Source organism: Numenius arquata, chromosome 4, assembly GCF_964106895.1.
Source record: "Numenius arquata chromosome 4, bNumArq3.hap1.1, whole genome shotgun sequence".
Lineage (NCBI taxonomy): Eukaryota > Metazoa > Chordata > Aves > Charadriiformes > Scolopacidae > Numenius > Numenius arquata.
This window is the reverse complement of record NC_133579.1, coordinates 15,244,383-15,269,249: the sequence shown is the minus strand read 5'-3', so window position 1 is coordinate 15,269,249 and position 24,867 is coordinate 15,244,383. Positions and strand designations below refer to the sequence as shown.

Below are 24,867 nucleotides of genomic sequence, written 5' to 3'. Positions count from 1 at the left end.
TATACACTCTACTGAGGTTGATAGGAAAGAGTAAGGGGAATTTGACAGTAATGTTGCGGCTTGCACCAAACTGGTATTGCAACATTTTTGTTTGCTTTCTGCTTATGTCCTTAGTTGGTTGCTTCTGTACCGCCAGCAGCAGCCCTCCAGAGTGGCAGTCAGATGACAGCCATGTTATGTCGATCCTGTGACAGATGTTTACTGATTTGTCCTCAGGAAGGATTTTGTTTCCTGATCTACCTTCCCGGGCATAGGCAAAAGACATGATATGAGAGGGTTTTATTTTATTCCTAACTTTGTCCTCACATGCTTCAAGTAGCTGTTTATTTCAAAAAAGAAATGTTTATGTCCAAGTTGTAGGATGTTATAAAAAAAAACCCCAACACTGAAGTTTCAAAAATGAAGCCAGTAAGAAAGAATTGGTGGCCAGGAAAAAGGCTGGAGAACAAGCTGAGACATCGGATCTGAAACCTGCATGTTTTTAAAGGATGCACTTGGAGAAGATAACGACTGGATTTGAAGAAGCTGCTCATAGTAAAACAGTACAAAGTGTTTAATGCCTCAGATGCAACTTTGGAATATTATAGTGCCTGTTGCAAGAAGTTTCTTGCAAGGACTCTTCCGTGGGAAATGCTTGATTGAGTCAATCAAAATACGGGGTAACTATTACACATATTATAATTTTGCACATGACAGTCACGATTTCATTCTGGTAGGTCATTTGATTCTCTGCAGGTGGCTCTGTTGGTTTCTGGAATAGTATACGGTGAATTACATGTTACACAAATGAAAGGCAGTTATAATTCCGGATAACATTGTATTTGATTCTACAAACATCTTTAGGCCTAATGCAAAGATTCCTTTGAATAATTTATCCAGCTAAGTGTCTGTGGTCCCAAACTCCTAATTTAAAAATGTTGATAAATGAAGTATCTCTTTAGCTAATAAATGAAGTATCTCTTTAGTTATCCTTTGTCAGCAACATTCATTTTAATGGAAAGTGAGTTTACAGGGTTACATGATTGAACTACTGAGCCAAGTCAGTGTTGGCAAATGATGGGCTAAATTATTGATGTTACACACTAATGAATTCTGATGAGAAATAAAATACAGACATTACATTTCAAGTGGTTCATAATTATTTTTGTACTTTAAAAGCAATTTTATTCTTTTTCCAAATCATACTGGTTCTGTAAAACAAAAACATAGTTAGTGATTATAACTAAAATTATTGAGTTTGAGGCAAAAATGCTCCTGTAAGTTTTCTTCTGCAAGTATAATGCTATTCACACTAGGATTCTGATTTCTTCTTATACTTCTGGGAGAGGATAATTAAATTAAATGTCTAAATTTTTAAACTGCTGTCTTTAAATAAAATAATCGACTTTGCAACCATAGTTAAGAGTTCAGTAGATGAGTTTATAATCTATGATATATCAGCATGTTTACTAGAGATGTGCTGAACTATCATAATTAATTCAGGTGATGACAAAAACAGAAGAGCTGCCAAAAAGGAGTTTCAACATGTAAACAGTTCATCATTAAACCTGTGTTTTGATATATGTTTAAAATGGGTAGAAGGAGGTGACTAAACTTCAGATAGCCCAAAGTGATATTGCAAGATTGAATCATTAATTTAAAATGTCATTTCTCTGATTCTTTACTCACTGTATTGGATAAAGAAATCTAATTCCTTAGTTTTTACTTATAAAACCAGAGCTAAGCATTTGCTCATTTGGCAACAGTGTAACTTCATAAATCCTATCCTTAATCTTTTCTTCCTAAAAATGGGCTTTATTTAACTTTTCTTAATTATACACTGAAGGCTTCTGTCAATTGCTGGAAAAGCAAATCTATGAAGTGTCATTTCCTTTTCTTTTTGACACATAACAACTGAATAACTGTCTTACTTGTCAGCCCATTTCTGTATTCTCTTGTCATTCAAAACTACCATTGACTTGTTGAAGGATTAACTACATGCAAAACTGTTCTAGTTTTACTTATAAAGGGTATCTTGCGATGCAAATGATGGACCTTTGAGATGTTTGTTGTGTTTGGCCAAGGTCTCAAGAGAGACTCATAAGCAACAAAATCATCACCATAAACCTCAGTGCTATCTATAATTTGGCCTTAAACTTGAACACAATACCCAAATATGTACCGTTATTTAGCATATAAGTCTCCAAAACACAGCATTTTCTATTAAAACTATTTAGAAGGTTGTTTGCTCTGTTGCTTACAGGTATCCATCAGCACAGCTGGTGAAAACATAATGTACATTCAAACTATGTTGTCTCTTGTTCAGCCAGTACTGCTTAAGAAAACTATGGCCTTTCTGCTATTCAGTACTATTGCCCCAATCAGGACAAAACGTGATTTAGAAAATTAACATTATGGATGAGAAATGGTTACACTTCTCCGGAAGAAAAAAACCACAAACTTTTCACAGAACCACAATAAAATATTTTGAGACATTTTGATTGTGCATATGCTTTCCCATATTGTCCCAGATACTCATAGCACAGCCACTCAAACCAAGACAGCCAAGCTCTGCAAACCGAATCCAGGATGCCTATACATTTTGCTAGGAAGAACTTGAATTAGTTATTGCTGTATTTTGAACCACTGGTGTTTAAACCAATTCAACTAATTTTTCTAAAATAAGAAGGACTCCCCTGAACAGGTAGGGCTGAGAGTGCTGCATATTATGAAAGTTTCCAAGCATTTCCTTTTGTAGGATCCATTATAAATTTTTTTTTAAAACAATTTTTCCAAAATTTAGGCATTGGGATTAAATGCTTGATTTCTTTGGTAAATTTCAAAAATGACAGAAATGGGTCATGCACTACTACCAAAAAAATTTCAGAGACATGAGGCTCTGAAAACACAGTTTGCCCATGCTTGGTAAATGTAGCTTGATCTCAGTAGCTCTGAAAACTATGTTTTTACAAACTTGAGCCTTGCTATAGATAAGGCTTCTCTAGCAGTGGTATCTCAGGACTGCTGTGGTTTGGGTTGGGTCTAGGGGCCTTAGAGCAGGGGTGTCCTGCCTGTGCTTTCATTTGGCCCAGTAGATGACGGAGGAGGAGGACATGCCTTGATTTGAATGTGACAGCACAAAAGCCAAAATGGAGAAACAGTTAGATTTGGAGAAGGCTTATGAGGAGACAAAACTGGGCTGCAGAGAAGGAAAATTGTCTGGTCTGTCAGGTGAGTGTAGAGACTGGAACTGGCAGGTCTCAAAGGCTGGGAGGTGGAAGAAGGTGACCACTGGTTGGAAAAAAAGATGGAGGCTGGGACTTGAAGAAGCAACAAGGGAACAGAGGAAAATGCAAATCAAAAGGTGGTGCCAGAGACTAAGGCTGGAAAAGGAACCTGAAGGGAGAGCAGAAAAGGCTGGACCAACGGTCAAGGAGCAAGTCAGGTGCAGAAGACAGGCCTGACATTCATCTGGGATGAGATGCAGCACTGACACTGGGTTAGGAAAAGAAGAGACTGGGACGCAGGGGGATGTCAATTAGGTAAAAAGGCTGAGATAGATAAGAGACAGCCTACTACAGTTGTTATTCACTCCCAGTTAAAGTGACAGATAAATGTATTGGCACTACTTATGCTGCTGATCAAGGTAAGTATCAATATAATGGTTTATATCCTTGGAAATTTTGGAGTTTAAAAAAGGATCCTAAAAGAAAATTATTAAGATTACAAAACAAAGGTACTCAATTTAGAAATATTGGGATTGCAGTTATTTCTAGAAACTTAATTCAACCTATTTTGTGTTTTCACACATTTCAACACAGATTTTAGTTATTTAAGTAAAAACTTAAATTTTATGCTACTTCAAGAAATAGAAATCCAGTAGTCTTCAGATTCTGGAAAATGCATTAAGCAGAACAACTTCAATTTTTTTTGAAAACTTCAGTTCATGATATACTGTTTCAGCACATTTTTATTCCATCAAGTTTTAAACTCAGTCTCTCTATCAGGCAGTACAGAGAATAATCTGAGGCTTGAAGATTGCTGTAGCAGTGACAAGACTCAGTGGATCAATTCTGAAGAAGCTGGAAGTCATGCAAGTTTCTCTCTTCTTGTCTTTTAAGACCTACTGGTTTGAGTAACCCTGCTGACAATAAAAGCAGCAGAGATAATAAGCTTGGCAGTGCCTTAGATTTGACTGGATTTTTGAGTGTTTGGCCCACAAATGTAAGTTATCAGAGTTACAGGTGGAAACAATATGAACTCATAGACTGCATTTCTGGTTTTTATTTCTCTTTAATAGGAGAATAATTTTTGCTCAGTGAGAAATGAAGTTTGTCTAGTAATCTCACCATCAGTTAAAGTCAGCCCTCAAGTTACTTGTAGTTAACTTTTAATTCTGTAAAGTTGGGTTTCATTGTTAAAAAAATATATTAGTCAGCATATTTTGAATTATTGAGACATTGAATTATTAAGACATTTCTCTGTGTGAATGTTAGAAAGTGTAAAAAAGCAGACAATTAGGGCTACTCTGGTAATATACAGAGACGGATTCCAGTAAGTGGTGGTGAATACTGAAGCATTGTAACTCTTAGGAATTAGATTAGATGCCATGCTTCCATTTTCTCTTAGGTCACAGTTTTTAGTACTCAAAATACTCATGCATATTTCTGCACAAATATTGTATATTGAAAATCTACACCTGCAAACAAACTAGATAATTCATCACTACAACAATCCTGGTAAGGTTAATCTTAAAAATATGAGACTTATTTTTTTGTTTGCAGAGACCACCTTCTAGCCTCCATCATTGATGGACAACTAGTAGAACTGCTGTCCTTATCTTCCTACTTTATACCAGAGCTTTTAGGTGAGAGCCACATTTCTAAATGACTTGCTTCATATCGCATTTACTTCATGTAGTGAAACTTTCAAGTCAAGCCATCAAAGAATTAGCCAGTTAAGGCCACTATAGGTGTTCCTATGCATGCCAGGAAATGTTCGTGGTTATATCAGCCTTTGGGCATGATGCTTTGAAAAATAAAGCGTTTCTGTGAAGGCTAAGAAGCTTGGTGCACTAAGGCATAAGGGGCATAAAAACATAAATACAACAGAGTTGTGTCAAATGATATGTATGCTTCAAAATGGTAAAGGAAATCATGTCAAAATAAACACATCAGTGTTTTTCCATGTGATAAGCAAAATCACAGACCATGAAAATAAGGCAAAGAAATGAAGCAGGTTCTAATTTCTTCTACGAATTGGACTTATTTTGAGATTACTTTGTACTCTCTCACTAGAGGGGTCCCTCTCATCACGCAGCAATAAAATAAATGGTCATGAACATTTGTCTATTCCATGGCAGCTGTATTTGTCACTACACCTACATGATAAATAAATTAACAGATTTTGGTGAATGCTTGTCAGGGTCATCAACTGGAAAAACCTAGACAAAAATAATCACTTTAAGGATTGAAATAAAATGTCAGATCATATTTTGAAGAATTCCAGGTGTTATTATCCTAAGTTTATAAGCATTTGACAGGAAAGCCATATATTTTTAGAAATTCTATATGGGTGCTGATTTCCATGTTTCTTTGGAACCCAATTAATCAAGTAACAAATTTTTCAACTCAGAAGAATTACCCCCATGAGCATGAGCAAAAATAGCTGGTCTCAATTCCCCTTTAACTGCACAAAATAAATATTTTATAAATGAATGATAAACCCAGCAAAATTTAACTTTGATATTTTAATGGTTACTATGAATAAATGTGATTAAATACAAAAGCTTAGAACTAATTAAAAGGTGTGTAGCCATGTCCCCTTAAGAAAAGTTATCTGTCATCCAACCCCATATGTCTCCAAGACAAGGCAGAAACAGCAAGACTGCTAAGGCAAAATCAGCAGGCAAAAAAGACACAACCGAGTGTAATCAGCATAAATGGTGATAACTCAACCCATAACAGAGAAAAATAAAAGAGAAGGCATACAGATTTTGAAGAGCATCAGCCCTGAGGGACACCATAACACACCTGTGTTAATAAGTTAGAGAACAAAAGATGTACTTAAATTGACTACCATCTGACAGTTAAAAAGCAAGTTGAGTGGTTTTCAGAAAGCAAATCCTGCTTTTAACATGCAGGATTATAGCTGGTCCTGGCCTTAGTGGAACTGCGCTGGCTCTTTCCTGTAAGGAGATAGAACAAGGTGCCACGAAAACCAAGATTTTGCACAATCAGTAAATCATTTCCTCTGGTAAGATGCAGTATCCTCCATGATGCCCACAGTAGATTCAGCAAAGTTTCAAAGCCTTAGTTAAGAACAATCCTTTCTCTGGTGACCTCTGCAAAATTGCCCAAATAAAAACAGTACAAAAGATATCAAAACTATTTTCTAGTGTAAACTGATGCAGCTCACTACGGTGAAATTATTTTGAACTACAACAGCTTTGCCAAAAAGTTTTTAAACATTTAAAGATGATCAAGCAACTTCAGTGTAACTGCAGAAAATATATAAATAATCACAGCATTCTGCAGTCAAAACAACAGTCTGTGGGTTGATGCATCATTCCTTTGTGCCTTATGTAGCAATTTCCACCTAATGAAAATGGGTAAAACTGCCACCAAATAAGCAGTTTCCAAACTCTAAATTTTGATTATCTAATTTTATATCACTTTTCACTGGTGTGAATGGCTATCAAAGGTGCAGATATATTAAAAATTAAACCAGTAATCTTGTATTTATTAAAAAGGTACCTTTGTCATGCCATCACCAGAAAAAGCATATATGAAATGCTTTAAAGTTACAAGAAGAGCAGCAATGATGCTATTTTTTTTTTTTTGTTAGCACTTTGGCCCCCAAAATAATTCTGGCATAACTATAGTCATAGAATCATAGAATTATAGAATTGTCTAGGTTGGAAGGGACCTTTCAGATCATCGAGTCCAACCATCAACTGAACACTCACAAAAACCATCACTAAACCATATCACTAAGCCGTCTTTTAAATACCTCCAGGGATGGCGATTCCACCACTTCCCTGGGCAGCCTGTTCCAATGCTTGATAACCCTTTCAGTGTAAAAATTTTTCCTAATACCCAATCTAAACTTCCCCTGGTGCAACTTGAGGCCGTTTCCTCTTGTCCTATCACCTGTTACTTGGGAGAATAGACCAACCCCCACCTCTCTACAACCTCCTTTCAGGCAGTCAAGATAAATCATCTAAAAGGATGGACTAAATTGAAGACTGTCAGGATTAAAGCGCAGCCACAGTCCTAAATAAACCTACACCTGCCATCATATATCATTTTTGCAATTAGATAGCTAATTGAACTTGCTCAAGAGCCAAGTTATTGAAACTCCAAAACATTATTGGGAAAACAAAAGTCATTAACATAACAAATACCTTGCCTGTACACTTTTGGGAGAAAAGGTTTTACATTTTTATCAAGTTTTTCTAAATCAAAGAAATTACTTTCGTTGTTTTCTGTTGGATTAAAAATGTGTTTAGTAATTGTAGAAGGATTTTTGAAGACTGAAATCCTCCAACAGACTATAGAATATAGACTGCACCGACCGTGATCGTGAAATTTTCCCCACATTGCTCTGTTACATTTCTTCAAACCCCAACCAGAAGAGATCTCCATCCTGCTTTTATTTGAAGAATAATGTCACTGACTTCAGCAATAGTCTTTGCTCCTCTCCTACCACATAGGATGTTGTTTGCCCATTAAGGTAATTAAGTTTATGTGAAGAGTTAGTGTAATCTACAATGGAGCTCATAGAAATTTCTTTGACTACCATGATAGAAACAAATTCTCTTTTCAGAGTCATTAAGCGTGTATGTAAACTGCCCGGAATGAAAGAAGAGCAGAGCAGTGCTCATGCACTTCTAATGCACTTCTAGTGCACTTCATGCACCTCAATTCTAATCTCTCAAATTCTGGCATTGGTTGCAATCAGACAACAGTAAAGGATTTTTTAAAACTTGAAACAGGTCAGAAAAAAGGTAGAGCATAAGAAGATGAAATATTCTTGCTCAAGAAATAGTCCTGCACTTTGCTCTACAAAAAATGAAATAGATGATGAGACAAATTTAAAGTAGAAATTATTTCAGTCATTGATCTCTGCTCTAGCAGTTGATTTGATTGCCAACCTATCTATTCTTTGCTATTACTATGGAAGATTCTCTTATTCCTTTTTTAACATCACAATTGAAGTGTTCAATTTTAAAATTCCATTTCCTACCAGAAGTATATTCACAAAACATACGGACACTAAGTAATCAGTTGATCATTCCTATTTCCAAGGCAAATATTAAATTTTGAAAAAACAAAATGGCTAGAAGGATCATGGTAAAAACCAGGAAATATGTATTTAAGAGTTTCATTGAAACAAAAGGAGCTTAATATAAATTAAAAAGGCATTTTGCTTTAAAAAAAACCCTATTAACGTCACCATGTACAATATAGGCTAATGACCCCTAGCAAAAAAAAATGGGAAAAGCTAGTATTTACTAGAGGTTGACTCCCATAATTCTGCCTTCATGGTTCACACTCATATTGTTGGTGCTTTGGACAACTTTAACATATTTGGATAATATTAACATGTCTTCAGTCACATAACCCTGGTGTGAGCTCAGAAAGCATATACTCATTTCTGCTACATACTGAAGAATGTTTTTTGGTTTTTCTCAGAACAGAGACCCAGAAGGAGGTGCAGCCAGAAGGCACTGTGTTCTGGTTATGATTCCCTGGTAAAGCGCACTGCTGCTGGTTGGGGTCAGGCAGAGCAAACACCTGTACAGCCTGTGCTAAGGCTGGACAGAGAGCCAAGGAGGTAAACGAGGGACCCTCTGCCTTTGCTACCCTAAGCATAATCCAGGCAAAGCAGAGATTCTGGCCCTAGGACATTCAAGATGGTGCTGGCATGTGGCAGCCTCTTATGGCCAAGCTGCTGCTTCTGGGAACAGCAGCATCCCCAAGGAGGACAGGTACATTAGCTGCGTGATCCAGGAGAGACACTGTCTGCATTGCACTGAGCCTGAGCACCCTTGTTCAGTTTAGTACAATCACCAAAGCCAGTTGGCTCAGCCCAAGGGCAGGCGTTAGCAGTGTGACAGGGAGGGAAGATTTGAACTTAGAGCAAGCTCAGATCCACGCTTAAATAGCACGGTGGATGACCAACGGCAAATCTCTGGCATCGGTACCAAGTTTGGTGCTAACAGAAACTGGGACTGGTACACTCATTGCATATAATTCTTTCTGAAATGAATTTGAGGGACCAGACACCAAAGGAGCTTGCCATCACTGTAAAGCTCTCCTCTTTATTTAAAACTTTTTAGGGAGATTTAATTGCAAGCATCTATTTTTTTTTTTTTTTTCAAATTATCATTAACAAAAGCACTTTGCTATGAACTGGGATCCCTCCTAAGGTTTTGCTTTGTTTTGGTGTTTGTTAAAGGTGATGACTAACTCCACCAATATCTGTTACTGGAAACATCCTCCTCGCTAATGGTTTTGTCAGTGTCACCTTCTTATTACAGGCACAGTTCTTCCTTCTCAAGCATAAAGTCTTACAGGCAGTATGGTCTATCTGCACCATTGGAAGTGATAGGAAGGCAAGTCTAGACTTTTAAAAAGAGGCTTAGTAGTGTAGACTAGCAATGATGAAACACTGGTCAAATCTGTCTTCCAGTCTGAGGCAGCTCTCGATTTTCACATCGTAATTCTCCCAAAACCCTGCTGCTGTGTATAACATGAGTGTTGCTAGTTAAAAAGTACCTGGTGAAAAGGGCAAAACCCCCTCCATTATCTACTTTTAAGTCTCTCTTGGATCTCACACAGGTCATGGCTCCTGTAAAATATTAGAAAACACTTAGGCAGCCAATGTACTGTATCTACTGCCCCTTCTAATTCCCTCTTCCTCTGTGATTCACCTGCTCCTGTTTGCTCTCGTCAAGGTAGGTGCTGGGACAGAAGCCCTGGTGAACGGGAATCACCATTTTGCTGCACACTCACAGAACACTGCTCAGCACAGCGGGTTCTTGTCCTCGGACTTCAATATGAGACAGACACTAGGAACAACAAACTCGAGGTATTTCTTGCTGAGAGAAAAGAAAGGGAGAGGAAAGGCTGCCAGCTTTTATTTTGGAAATGCGTGCCACTATGCTGAATGCCATCAATATAAGAACTTAATTGACAGAAGGATAGATTGATCTGACAATAACGGAGATAAAACAAAGACACTGGTCCATATATAAATAAATCACTGCCAAGACCTCTAAAACATCAAAATATGTTGCTGAAAGGAAATACTCTTCTATACACCTTGGTAATTGCTCTTAGTTGAAGTAGTTTCCATTTTAATTTTATATATTTTCCGTGTTTACTATTTTAATGTTATCAGTCAAACTGCATAGCAGCTGCATAGCAAGAATATTAGAAAAACAGAAAGGGATCAGAATACAGAAAAGGATGGTATGGATAATAAAAGCAGATAGTCAGAAACAGAATGTCATCCAGACTTTCAAGAAAATATTGTCTTTGGTAGGTCTGAGCTACTCGGATCTGAACTACACCAAATGTTGCTGGGACTTACATCTAAAATCTTAGTTTAGGCCCATTTCTAGGTAGTTGAGTTGTTATTCAGGGTGACAAGATTTACCAACGCAGCTTCTCAGCATGAACAGCATATATGGAAAAATTTTCTAAGTTAAAAGATTTCTGCAGAACTCACTCATTGTAAAGTGGACTAGTTACTGATGTAAGAATCACAGAATCATAGAATCATAGAAAGGTTTGGGTTGGAAGCGGACCTTAAAGGTCTTCTAGTTCCAAGCCTCCTGTCATGGGTCCACTAGACCAGGTTGCTCAAAGCCCCATCCAACCTGGCCGTGAACATCTCCGGGGACTGTTCAATTATATATGAGGTTCATAGTACAGCTATTAAAATACTGTGTAACATTAGATTAATGTAAAGATTCACATGTGAGGCTACCAACTGCCACCTGTGGCTTCCATGTCACTGTTATTAATATTCATGAGCTTTAGGCTGCATATTGATCACCTCTGTTCTTCACCCACTAATGGAGTAGTTGAACACAGGAGAGAACAAAAATCATCCCAGCTATTCCCCTGAAAAAAATCAAAAAGGAGCTTTTCCAGTTTTTCAAATGCTAAATGAGAATTTTGAATGAAAAAAAGTGTATTTCCTGGCTTACCTGTTTTCAGCGGCACACCATTCAGTTCATTATTTAACAAATATAACAATCCCCAAAATCCATAAAATTAAGAGTATTAAAAATCATTAATAAAGTATTAAATCTGATTATAATTTTATTTTAATTATTTTTTCTTGACTTTCTGAGTCAAAGAATGAAGTCACTAGAATGAGTCACTAGAATCACAGAATGATACAGGGTTGGAAGGGACCTCTGGAGATCATCTAGTCCAACCCAAAGCAGAACAGATATTGAAAATTGGAATTTTAAAATAAAAATACTCTTAGTGAGATACTGAAATCAGATGATGATGCTGATGCAATTTAATGGAATTCTACAACTTATTCATGTTAGCTTTAACTTTAATGCATCAGATACTAAATGTGAAGTGTAATTACATAATATCAAAATGTAAAATTTTAAGCTGTTTCCACAATCGTACAACAAAGCCTGACTGTTAAAAATTAGCAAACAAGGTTTATAAGAATACGTTGCACTAAAGCTGCATCAGCAACATAACTCCTTTTGCAAGCAGTAAGTCTGGAGAAATTTTTCACTTAAGTCTTTTAAAAACCCTTCAAAAACGCCATCTGGTTATGGCCATTAACTATGGGAAGAGATTGAAAGGACTGGCTTTACAGAAATATGAGTAAGATACCATAGTACAAGACAAAAAGAACATTCTAACTATATTATATAATAGTTATTTTCCCTGGTAAACATATATATATACAGGGAACAAGTCATAAAATGAAAAACGATACATTGTTGGAAACCATTTTTAAATCTCATAACACTCTAATGTTGTTTTTTTACAAATAAGGGGATGTCATCATATAACTGAGTTAGGATGGTGTAATACTTCTAAAAAATAGTCTCCTGCTGAAGAAATTACATACAAAAACAGTGAAAAAGCAATATTGTTTACCTTGAAAATAATATTTGCACAAAACAGGACACAGTAACAATTTCTAAAACAAGGGAGCAGCAGTACTAACGCTGCTCTGTGTTTCAAATATTTATATCCAATGTATTTATAATAATCTTTTCAAAGGTTTGTGAGAAATAAATCTAATCTCCCCCTTTTTTTCAAACTACGCATGGTATATGTGCTAACTTACTGAATTCATCCTTCATGCAATTCCAGTTTATTAAAGAGGTTAAAAATTTATAAAACTCTGATGGGATATGGTTTTAATGCTTCATCACACTACCCATCATTTGCTTTTCAATCTAGATCAGAATGATCTTTCCGACTTCCCTGCAATCACCTACCTGCACAGCTAATATTTTCTGAGCGTTCTCCTGAGAGGCTGCCTGGATCCTCGCCAGCCCAGCCTGGATGGAGAGGCCACGCTGCCTCCACCGCGCCGCCAGCACCCTGCGCAGCCGCCTCTGCAGTGCCCAAAGCTGGGACCGCCACCGATACGGGAACGGGAACCGGGGTTGGGGGGGGCAGATAGGGGCAGGGGGGAGAGGCAAGAAGGAAGGGAATGGGAGGAAGAAGGGGAGAAAAAAAAAAAAAAAGGGAAAAAAAATTAAATTCCCAAGTCAGAGCAGGAGAGGAAATTAATGGCAGCGTTCAAGAAGAATGATGGAGGGAAATATAGAAAGCAGTCAATAGCCCATTCTGCGCTGTACGGACCTGACAGGAATTTCACAGTCTCTTGGTTTTTCAGCCCACTCATGTGCATTCATCAGAAACCAGTCACATCTGGCTGCCAGGATGGGGGGTTAATTTTCTCTAAATGCCTCAGCAGTTTTGTTCTAGCTGAGGCAAACTCTGTGACTGCAAAGCTGATGAGTAAAATATTTCTACTTCACCCAGTTTAACTCAAAACCGATAGCCTCAGGACATATTGAACCTTTCTTAAAAAAATAATCTTTTGAAGCTTTTTGAATGGCACATCAGGTCAGGCCAAAGTTTAAAATGCAAGTTTAAGACTTTGATGGACACAAGGGCTTTTTTTTTCCCCTGTGTAAAGCTTATCATAGCTTGGCAATGTGTGCTTTAGTGCATGACAAAACTAAAGAGAATTAACTTAGCCATCAACTGCTCAGGGAGAACAATAACAGGAAAGAAATTTCCAGATAGAAGTTCCTATTAATCTACCTAGCTATAACCATGTGACGTGAAAGCATCTAACAGCACTAAATTGCACTGAATGCGGCGGCTGAGAGTGACACTACTTAAAAAAAGGATTTCATATAGACATATAGAAAAGATAACACTTATCCTCAGAACTGCATTCAGTGCAAAGAATCTTAACTGAAATTATTCAAAGTGTGAGTGCTTACCTGATAGGCTTTGGCTATTTGCTAACAGTAATTATTGTTACATCTGCAGCTAAGACTGGTATCAGTTTTTCCTTAATCTGCAGGTATTTGGAACTTATAAACCCAGTGGGGCAGGTCTCAGTCTTGAAGAAAAATGTTTTAATGACATCTGAATATCTACCAACGTAGAATGTTTTTGAAGACGACTGTGGGTTTTGGTAAATTCTGCAAACATTGCTGCATACTCTTGAATGCAATTTAGAAAATGGAAATTTAAACCACCTAAATTATTGCTTAGTGGAAATACATGGTTTTGTGTTTCGTCAAGTTAATTATTTCAATAAATTCCATAGCTATTGTTAGCATGAGGCCTTCAAGAGTATGCCTGTCAACCAGATTAACACAATGGATTGTATCATTCCTTTGGAAATATTACATTTCATTAAGGTCAATGCTACAGGTCAATAATTGGATCAGTTATAAAGAAGCTTTTACATGATAAGATATGACTGCTCTTTAGGAGCAAGCGCAGTGTACCAGGTGAAAAATACACTTTTTCAAAAGAATGTAGATTATAGTAATATCAAGTGAGCTATTACAGCCTAGAGAGTAATTAATGCACATTTTCAAAATTAATGGCCTGATTTTCAGAGTTACTGAGTTTCCACAAGTCCCATTAGATTCTATGGAAGCTGTGTAGTACCCTGCATTTTTGTAAATGAAGCTGTAAAATATTAAAACAGATCTCTGTACATATTTTTTTTGAGTCCTACCAGTGTATATTAAAAATAACATGAGGGAAGGTAGACAAACTCAGTAGGAAAATATAAAAATATCAATCTGAATCACAGCCAAAAACTGAACCCAAATAGGAATATGTTTTCCAGTTTGAAGAACCTTTTCTGAGTACCACTGCTCCTTTCCTCCTATTTTAAGATTTATTTTTTTTCCTGAAATCTCTCTCTTTCTGCGGATCTGCTGTTAATTCAACTATTTTCAAATCTCATGTTGTTTGATACCATTCTGAAGTCTGAAAAAGAATGCAAGTGAGAGAGGAGAAAAACATAACGACTTATGACATTTTAATAATACAACCTACTTAAGCCCTAGAAAAACAAATCAGGTAGAAAACTATTTTTGGATTATCAACATTCTCATTTTTGTAAAAAGTAAAATAATTGCAAGATACGTTGTCACAATGAGGAAAATGGTGGCCGGGAGAGCATGTGAAAGGATTCATCAGAGAATGGTAAAAGGCATCAGTGGCTATCCAGTTCAAAGCCCATCCAGTTTTTTGTCTTGAGAGGATGAAAAGACATTAAGAACTTTTGACGTTTGGCTATTTGCAAATTGCTATAATATTTATTGAGAAACTGACAGTTTATAATGGCTGGTGTCCAAAACGACCTTCACTAAAGTTTCTCATTTCAAAGAACTGAATAGACACTTGCAAATTACAAGTTCGTGAGAGCTGTTGTTACTATTTTAAGTATCCCTGCATCTAATGCATCTCATATTTTGAATACTTTTTATCATGCCTACCAAAATGGCATTATGCCTAAACCCAATATTTATTAATTTTACGATATTAATTGCAACATAAATAACATTTATGTACAGAATCAGAAATATATGTCTGTAAGAAAGCAGTAGCTTGAGAAAATAATGTTACCTGCAAGCTTAGAATAAACTGATGGACTCACTAACCTAGGAGGGGCCATGGAATCTCCAGAGTCAACTGCAGACCTTTAGCTGAGGGAACAATTTAAAACAGAAAAATCCCGAGTAACCTAGCTAAAAGTGCACTTCTAGCCCAAATGCAGCCGGTAGATTTCATAGGTTTTGCCATGATCTCTCTATTGCTACAGGCACTGACACTTTTCCCTTAGATCCTCTTCTTGGTCATATAATAGACATGTAGTTATTTGCTTTCCTTATCTTTTAAATTTTGATCACATGTAGAGACTTAAGAAGGCAGGGCATGCATGGGCTGCATACATGACATTATTGTTAATTCCTTCATTTCTCATTGCTTTTTTTTCACTATTTGAGAAGCATGCTGTTTCCTAAGTATTCTCAACACATCGAGCCAAATGCTTACAGAGAAGGTAACGGCATCTCCAGTGGTCAAGGTGTAGGAATATGTACAGTGGCCAAATAGTTGTATGAGAGCCATTTTGTTTCTGACATTTATTTTGCTGTAGGAGCAGGACTGAAGGAAAAAGGAATCAGAAAGACAAACTAGCTACAGATTTTGGGGATTCAAAAGGAAAGGAAGCACCAGGATCCTTGTTTCTGTCATTCTTGGACCTGCCATGGCTGCAGCTGAGACAGATCTGCTGTTAGTCCCCATAAAACAACCTTCTGTTAAAGGGACTGCAGGGGTTTTTGCAAGGATCAAAACAATATTCATCCTGCAAGAAACAGTAATAGCTCTCAAAGAGGTGTGGGGCCCTTTTTTTGCTGGGAGGGGACAATTTTTTGCAGCAAGTGACTCTCTACAAATGAGGACATGCTGAGCTGATGGCTTTTCTGGAGAGGCACCTTTGTGAGCTGCTGGGGAGACCAAATGAAGGAGTTGCCCTCGCCACGCTGCTACTTTGGGGCTTCACTGTTGTTCTCTTTCACTTGGGTTGTGGCTCGCCTCTGTGCCTCACAGCAGAGGGGAGCACATGGCTCTATATTTGTTTGATTCCTTATATGCTACTAATATCATCAATAATATCAGTGTAAGTTTGGTAAAAGGAGGTGTGAATTAGCTGCCATTGATATCTTACTAGATAGGATAATACTAGAGAGGATATCTTACTAGAGAGGAAGCTTATGATTTGGGCTACTTTATTCTGTTCTCACCTTTAAGTTTTTTGTTATGATAAATCAAGATACTTAATTAAACTCATGCCTGATTTGCATAATATGATTGAACTTAAGATAATATTTTTATCCGTAATTTCTTATTTGAGGGATCAAACTGGCATAAAAAGCGTGCGACACTATTTGAAGTGAGGACTATTCAAGCCTAATTCATTATTCCAGTGGTATTGTTTCTAAGTCCTCACTAATTAAAGCTATCACAATATTTAGATGCTCTATACAGTAAACAAAAGGTAAATTGAAAGAAAATCCCACACAGAGAGAAGGAACTGTATCTTATTTAGAACAGAATGCTTTTTACTCTTGTTGTCTGGCAGTTCACAGGAACCCAAAATTTTCACCTGCTTATCTTCTAACAGTCTAGTTCCGTAGGAAGAGACCAATGCAGATTACAGACATATTTGACAATGGAGTCAAAACTAGGGGTGTTTACTTGATTAAACACCAAATGGCATGTGGCTCCAGTAAGAATACAAAGTGAACAGCACATGGAACTCAGTCATGATGCTTTTTCTCAGTCAATAACATACGACTTGGACTGCTTCAATTAGTAGTTCTAGCCAGCATTATATTGGGTTATGATTACAAACCTAATTCTCCTCTTTGCTGTTTTTAATTAGTGAGATTCAACCAATTTGAATATAATTGTTCCTGTTTTACACCTGAGAATGCAAAGAGAGAGTCAGACCCTCTATAAATAAAGTTTTGTTTTATTTTCCAAAATTATAGTTATTCTTCAGACAAATGTATTCTGCATTTAGAACACATACTTACTTCTAAGGTGCCTGATCCAGTAAAACTGCAAGGTTCTGGATCACATAAAATGTAGCAGATATTACCATAGGCAGGACTGGGATACTGCTTGTCTCAAAACAAGATTCTCTTTATATTTTGCCAAACTTTAAACATTTAATCTAAAAATGTGCATGGCAGGTGTTTGCCTCAGGCTAAATTTGTTTGGATAGCCCAAGCAGTTTGCTTTTTTTTGTGAGGTATTCTGGGCAAAATACATTATTCTGCTCCTGTTACAAAATTATACTGATGTTTCCTTTCCGAGATGCAGTATGCAAAGAGGAATCACGTTTCAAAGGGGACAGCCTTTTTTATATGATATGACTTTTTCATAAAAATAATCTGGTGAGAAAAGTCTTTGGAAAACTTTTTTTTGCAGATAGTCACTAGTAAATTTTTCCATTGTTATCAACTAAAAATTTTTAAAATATTGTCCTCTGTAAGCACTCTTGAGCCTCTCATGGGTCCTACAGTTGATCAGATTGTTTATGTACCAGCCTTGCCGAGCAAGTAAGAATGCTTGTCTCTATATAACTCTACCCTGTACAAAAACCATCTTCACAAAGCAATTTGCCATACATTAGGTGAGGAATACAGCACTGAAACTTGATTTTCTCTATAATGTCTGTTATTTTGGTCCATAATGAGATTCATCACTGACAACGAAGTGCCTGCCTGTGTATCAGTGTAAATATCCATCTACTGGTGCTCAGCAATCCAGAAGAAAAAAAGTCTTTGTGAAAATTGGAAGGTATATTTGGATAAAACTGTGAAGTCTCTGTTAAGGATGCCAAATTGTGATTAAGAAATCCAACTGTTAATCAAAACTGGTGCAATTCTAACCATCATAGTCTAATCTAGGCTTTACATAGCTATGCTAGGGTACAGTAACATCAAACAAGGCAATCCAAACCTAGACCATAAAAATGGAATATAAATTGCCAGTGCAATATTTTACCAGAAAAAAGAACGATTTTGTGAGTTTTCCTTAAAGAACTAACTGAAATTTCCTTTTCCTTTCCTGAAGTTTCCTTCAGAAACAGCCTGAAAAGTAGGAAGCAAACTCAGCCACAAGGCTCAAGGAATGGAAATTTCTCTGATTACAGATACTTAGAGGCAGCTACTCTGAACAAATGTTGATTCCAGACTGAAAAGAATCTAAGGAAATACAAAGTGAGACATTTAAAAGAACTAGCAGCTGAAGATGATCTTGCAACTACAGTAGGTCGAGCAAGCTACTTACCAAGTGACTAAACCCGTTTGTGGATATTAAAATGAAGAAGAAATGGACTAAGTAGCAGCAGGGATGGAACATATAGGTAGCTGAGGCAGATGAGAGAAACAGATGGGCAGAGCATTTCTGAGAAGTCTCGCTAGACTCAGCCCACCACCAATACCATATTTTGATGAAATATTATGAACCTAAACCATTTAACATTAACCAATTGAGATGTCAGCGAGTCAGCGATGCACCGAGCAATCCAGAAGCTAAAAAATGTCATGGCATACAGCAATGATCATATCACAGAGAAATGGAACACTAGATCCCACCATTTAAACAAAACTCAAAGAATTATTCAGAGAAAAAAGATCTCTCCCCTCCCTTCTGCAAGAGAAAAGGTTGCCAATGTAATATCATACTGGATGTAAGATGAAGCTGGGCAGAAATCTTAGTAAACAATAGGCTGGATTCAGCTCAGGTGAACGTGAATGAGCTAGACATATTCATAAGTGAGGACCATCATAAAATAAAACATCAATGCTCAAAAGCACTTGGAAAGCTTACATACATTTGCAGTCATCTACTGAGCATGACGCTGTGAAGAAGGCAGAGAATGATGGAAGCCAAAGAACACTGTAATGATCAAGGCTCCTGAAAGTAACACTCCAGAAATGTATTGTATTCATATCTCTGCCACACTGTACCCCTGGCATACAAACTAAGTCACTTAAACTCAGCTTTTCAGAGATAACTGGGAATTTTGTGTTATCTCTTTTTTTGGGGGCATCCAGTTTAATTTTTTAATTTCAAGAGCTGATTAGCAATGACAGATTCAACTGAAGACACTGGGAAGCCTTGAAATCATACCGTGCCATGAAGAAGGGTATATTTCTGACATTACTGTACCAGGGCGAGATCTGTAAAAGGCTTTAGGTATTTGATTGCTATGTTAGGCAGCTAAAACATAGTTATTCTGTGGTGTTGACAGTACAGGAAACTAAGATTATTTCACTGAATTCTTTTATTAGAACATGACTCTGTTTTACATTCAGCAAATATAACTCAACACCACTCTTGACTGACACTGATATAACTGGTACCTGACCTTCTGGTACCTGACCTTCTGGATTCAACACAATATTATTTTGTAATTCTGCAGTAGTCCCTCTTAAGACAGCAATTTATTACAAAACAGAGCAAACCAAAATGCAACTAACAGAAGTATTAACTACTAGTCACTGCTGTCTGTAGTAACCTACTATGATTTTCAGACCTAAGCAAATTACCATTACATGTTGAACAGAGACTAATATGTCACTTCTAAATCTACACTTTCTCTATTTTCAAATGATGCTAATCTTATATCAGAGGACCCAATGTGTGTGTCATATTAATTCAACAGTGCACTGTGAATGCTAAATTCTATGTAAATGACATAAGCCTTATCAGTTCCATTCATTGTTGCAACTCAAACAACGGCAATTACAACTACTCTACAGATTTTGGCGCTGTAAGAATGGCAGATTTATTAGCAAAATCCAGTTAATATTTATCTTTTTATACTATTCAGCTACCAAGTTACACCTGTACAATATACAAAGCTCCTAGGTAATGAGATATTTCTTTATTGTCAAATCTGCTCCACAGACTGCTGGTAAAGATTACATAGCTCATTTAAATAAAGCTCTTTTGTCAACAGACTGGATATACTTTAAAAATGAGTAAAAGCCTCATGAAAAAAACAAATCTCAGCTGATGTGCAAGTATACATGAAAAGATGCACTTGTTTTTTGACCTTATTCCAGCTGTGAATGCTTTGGTAAGCAGATTAGCAACGTTAAATTTTAAAAAAGGAAAACTGTATTTCAAGATCCACTGAAAAACAAATGAAGAAAAGCCTGAAAAATCAGAGTACAATCTTCCACTAAAAATATCAGTGAATGCAGACAAAACCAGCAGTCAATGGAGGAAGAAAAAAATTAAAGATTGGTATTATGATTTTTAACTGCTGTCAGGAGAAAAATAAGGAAAAGAGACAATAGAGTAAGATCAGGGTATCTTTCTGCTTACTGTCGCTACTTACTGTAGCTGTTTTTAACACCAATCTGAAAATGAAAAGTGTGCTCTCTGTATTAAGTTCCTGAAAATGTAGCCTAGAGTTTGATAGTGAGTAGATATAGAATACCTGTGATGTTATTCTTTCCTCAAAGGTTTTTATACTTGCCAATTTCTACTGCTATACAAGGGAAATATATCTGTACTTATCCAGATGGTTCTCTCTATATCATTTAGTAACACTGATAATCAAATACTGCTATTTCATTCCCAGGAGCCCGAAGCAATGAATGGAAACATCTTGAAAGTGTACAGATAATTGCACTTACTCCAAACCAAAGGTTTGTATTTCTTAAGTTTTTTTGCCTCCAATGCTCTCATCTCCAGAAGCCTACAACTTTTCTCAACTTTTATTTGGTATTTGCACAAAGCCATGAGAGGAACATGTCACACAGTACAAGTTGAAGTGTCAAAACCCTGCAAGTAAACAAGATTGCTCCAAAGAAATTCCTGACCTTGCCATTAATTTCGCCTGTTAAAGGAGCCATAATCTCTAATCATTCCTTTTACAGACTCCACTGCTTACTCTGAAAAGAAGAAATTGCACAATAAAATACCATATCTCATCCTCTGTCCCCTCCTAAAGGATTTCTGGAGTATAATTGTTAACACATTTTTCAAAATGTAAACTAGCAGTCCTTTGACATTTAGTGTTGTTGATAATTTTTTTCATGAGCTTGCAATGTTAAAAATAAAACTAATAAACTAGTAAGATCCATCTTTGTAAAGGGTGAATTCATGCCTTCTTTGCTACCTTTAAAATACACTAAGATTAATTACCAAAAAGTACTTCAGTTGTAGAACTAGCAGAATACAGAGACAGCACCCTGACTGTCTTGACTAAGGAACATCAAATATTATGATGATAAACTTCTATATTAAGCAGTTTCTTCTGATTCATATAGAGTATTATCCTGACTATTGCAAAACAGTAAAATGAAATTCAAAGGAAGAAATTTTATTTTTTTCTGGATGAGACATTTTTCAATTATCCCCTATAACTTCATAAGAATTCAAGGATCAAACCCATCTTGCTCTCTGGCCAGAAACCAGCCTGTTGTGACTGGGCAGTACTTCTATTTCATTTGTACTTTGAGGCCTTTGGCACTTGGCTATGAGCTCACAAGAGCTCTTAGTCACCAGCCAATTCCCAGGCTTTGGGCAGTGTGACTGGGTGCTGCGACAGCCCAGGTGATACAACAGGCACCACCAAAGTGGCACATGCTCCTGGATGCTTGGCTGAATCCCCACCAGCATCCCTTTAGCTGTGACAGAAACCTGACTTTGAGTTAACCGTTTAAGGAATGACATGGCCTTCAGCTCAGCAAAGCCAGGCTTTGCATAGGAATTTCCCACCTGGGTTTGCACAATACACTGCCCGGACAGTGAAAGCAGCCCAGAGGCTGGATATTCTGCAGGGCCAACTTGAGCATGGAGAGGTAAGTGTGCTTTCTGGAAGGCAATGAATCAATCAGAAGAACAGCTGGCCAATTAAGATGTGTGTAACTTCTTGCCAGATGTTACCTCTGTGCTGATGGCTGACTGCATCTTAGAGATGCACATTGTTTCTCAACCCCTGGGGCTACTTTCATATCGTTAAATAAACAGAAGTAGGAACCATTCTATGGCAGTAAGACTAAGTGGCACAGGCTGGCTTTGTCCACACTATGTTGCCCACACCACTTTGCAGTCTTCTGTGACAGCCTCACTGCCCTAAGACACAAATAGTATTTTAAGGGGAGAAGGGGTTAACAGATGAATGACTGAATTAACGTGAAAGCTGTGTTTCAGCCTATGAAGACGAAACAGAGAGTAGGCTTTTTATACCCTTTGGTATGGCAAAGTCTCTTGCGATAGTGGTGGAATATTGTATTGTGCTGAGGGAACTCGAGCTGGTGTTGTCCTATCCACACTCCCTGCATGAAGCAGTCCCCGATACATGTTATTCCTTGACTCATGTTAAGGACTTCTCTTGGAAAATGCTGGCTAGCACAAGCCAAAACAGGACATGGCACCATAAATATACAGGATGGAGAACTACAGAGCGGGTCAAACTAGGTCCCTAGCCCTCTTTCATTTCGCAGACTAGATGTTGCCTTCTTGGCCAACGGTATCCTGAGCTTCCTGTTGAAAGTGTCTTGGAAAGAGCCAGACGCACACATGCTCTTTGTAAACAGTAAGTATTGAATTCATAAATTATAAGAACTCATGAGGAGGGTGGGATTAGGAACAGAACATGAAGGTTGGAGGGGGTGCATCTTCAACAAGTAGGGGATGATAAGCAAAATATACGTGGCTAGAGGGTACTACAGTAGGTCAGGGTAGGAACTACACTGTGAAGGGAAAAAGGGATATCTTAAGACTAATAAACTGAAATCTTTAAGTCATCAACTAACTTGAATTTGACACCCTTAGTCTAACCAAATACCCTTTTCTTCTTACCTAGTACCAGAGATTAGATTTCAGAAATCTCATGAAAATTCTTAAACCTTGTAACCTCCTTGCTGATTTTGAACCTAGCTCTGATTTAGAACTTTAGGCCAGACAGCTGTTTTCCTTCTTGCTTGACTCAGAGGTCAACATAAGGTGACAGAATGCCCTTTCTTGCTTAGTAAACATAAGCATCTTTTGAGGTTTACAAAGAGTCAGATACCCATACCCGTGACATTTACACATCAGCTTCTCAGTCACTTATCTTGGATGACTCTTGGTAGCATTCTCACTGAGACTTCTGAAGTGTTACTTAATTCTCTGACCTAAGAACATAGCACTCAGACAGTCCTTGTTAGGATTTGACTGCCTTTTTCCACCACCATTATCTGCCTGCCTTCAGTCAGGACGGAGATTGTATTGCAAAAATGATTATAGGGAAGGCAGAAATTAAAATGGTGTTCACAGAATGGAGTTTACAATTAGTTAGATATTTAGCTTCAGTCTGTCATAATACATATTGTATTAACTAGCTATTAAGATAACTGGAACAAAATTTTGCAGGTCTTACCAGAACCCTTTGTCCTCAGAAGGGCTTAGGGATTCAGCCACATTTCTCTAGGAAGCACAATGCGAAGAGAAGAAAAAGGCTAAATGAAGACACACACTGTCAGTAATCAAATCACTCAGAAAGTACTGTAAGTCATTCATACAAAAGTCCAAATTAAAAGAAATACCACAGGTGCCATGTAGACTCAGATAATGTGATGTAGGTTAAGACCTAATGTAAAGGAGAAGTTTGAATGATATCCCAAAAGCACTGATTCATTGTACTTCCTTCTTCCAGTTCTCTAAAGAAGAAAGATGAAGGAGAGGAAGAAGAAAAAGAAAGAAGAAGAAAACTAAGAATAAGACCAAGCAGAGCAAGAAATAGGAAAGCAAGTGCCTGAGAAGGCAGGAAAGAATATTCCCCACCTTGACAGTGCAGCTCTATTTTAATTTGCAATGTTCCCACCTCAGTATTTCATAAAGAAACAAAAATATGAAAAGAATACTGTTGGGAAAACTCCCAAATACATTATTTGTAGTACCTCTTCGAAGCATATGAGTTAACAAACAAAAGGGTTTTTAATTTTTGTTGTTCTTTCTGTTCTTCTATACTCCACAATGTCCTCCTTCCTTCAGATTCAGAGAGCTTAGTGAGTAAGTAGATAAGTCTGCTATTGCATTTACAGTCTGAATTTCAAAGTGTAGTCTGTGTCGCTTCTAGTATGTGCATGGACTTTGAATAGGGCAGAATATTCTAAGTATCAATGAAATAAAGCAAAACTGCGTATGCAAAGAAACTGCAATTTATTTCCTTCAACAAAACTGCCACAGATAACAGGACAGATTGAAATCAGCATGGACCACAAAGAACTTTGAGCCATGTGGCACACAAGATGGGTAATAACAATATACTGTGCTGGTAACCAGCACTGAGTCAACTACAACAGTGTAGGTCTCAACAATGCTGGTTTTATAGCCAAGGAGACCATTTTCATTATTTTGTCCTTATTTATTTATTTCATTGCTGAAAATGTTCTTTAACAATTCTCCATGGTTTTACTTCTAAACTTTTACTCAAGCTGAATTCTTTTGTTTCCATGTGCACATCATATTTCCCTCACTTTTCCTCCTGAACAGCATCCAGAGATTGGCAACCGTCAATGAGATTGTAATGCTATTGTAAGTTATTTATTATATTTCATAATGATAAAACAGCACTTTATGTAAAAATAAGCTAATGTCTCTGGTATAGTCCCTGATAAAACCTTCAATCACAGGATTATATTTTGCTTGTCACTTAAAAATTTAATGCATAAACTAAATAACTTTTCATTTCCTGATACATTAGGAAGTTTGCAGCCATTCTTATTACTTGTGGGCACTCCTGTTTCCTGGAAGTAGCAATTAT

General features: G+C 37.1%; 1 protein-coding gene across 1 annotated transcript in view; it reads right to left on the bottom strand.

Annotated features, from left to right (window-relative positions):
- Window positions 1-24,867, bottom strand: part of CCDC178 (coiled-coil domain containing 178) — a 168,846-nt gene that overhangs the window by 8,543 nt on the left and 135,436 nt on the right. The window contains exon 18 of the mRNA XM_074146850.1: window positions 12,476-12,610. Within this exon, the coding sequence (XP_074002951.1) occupies window positions 12,476-12,610 (135 nt within the window). The remainder of the gene's footprint in view (window positions 1-12,475; window positions 12,611-24,867) is intronic.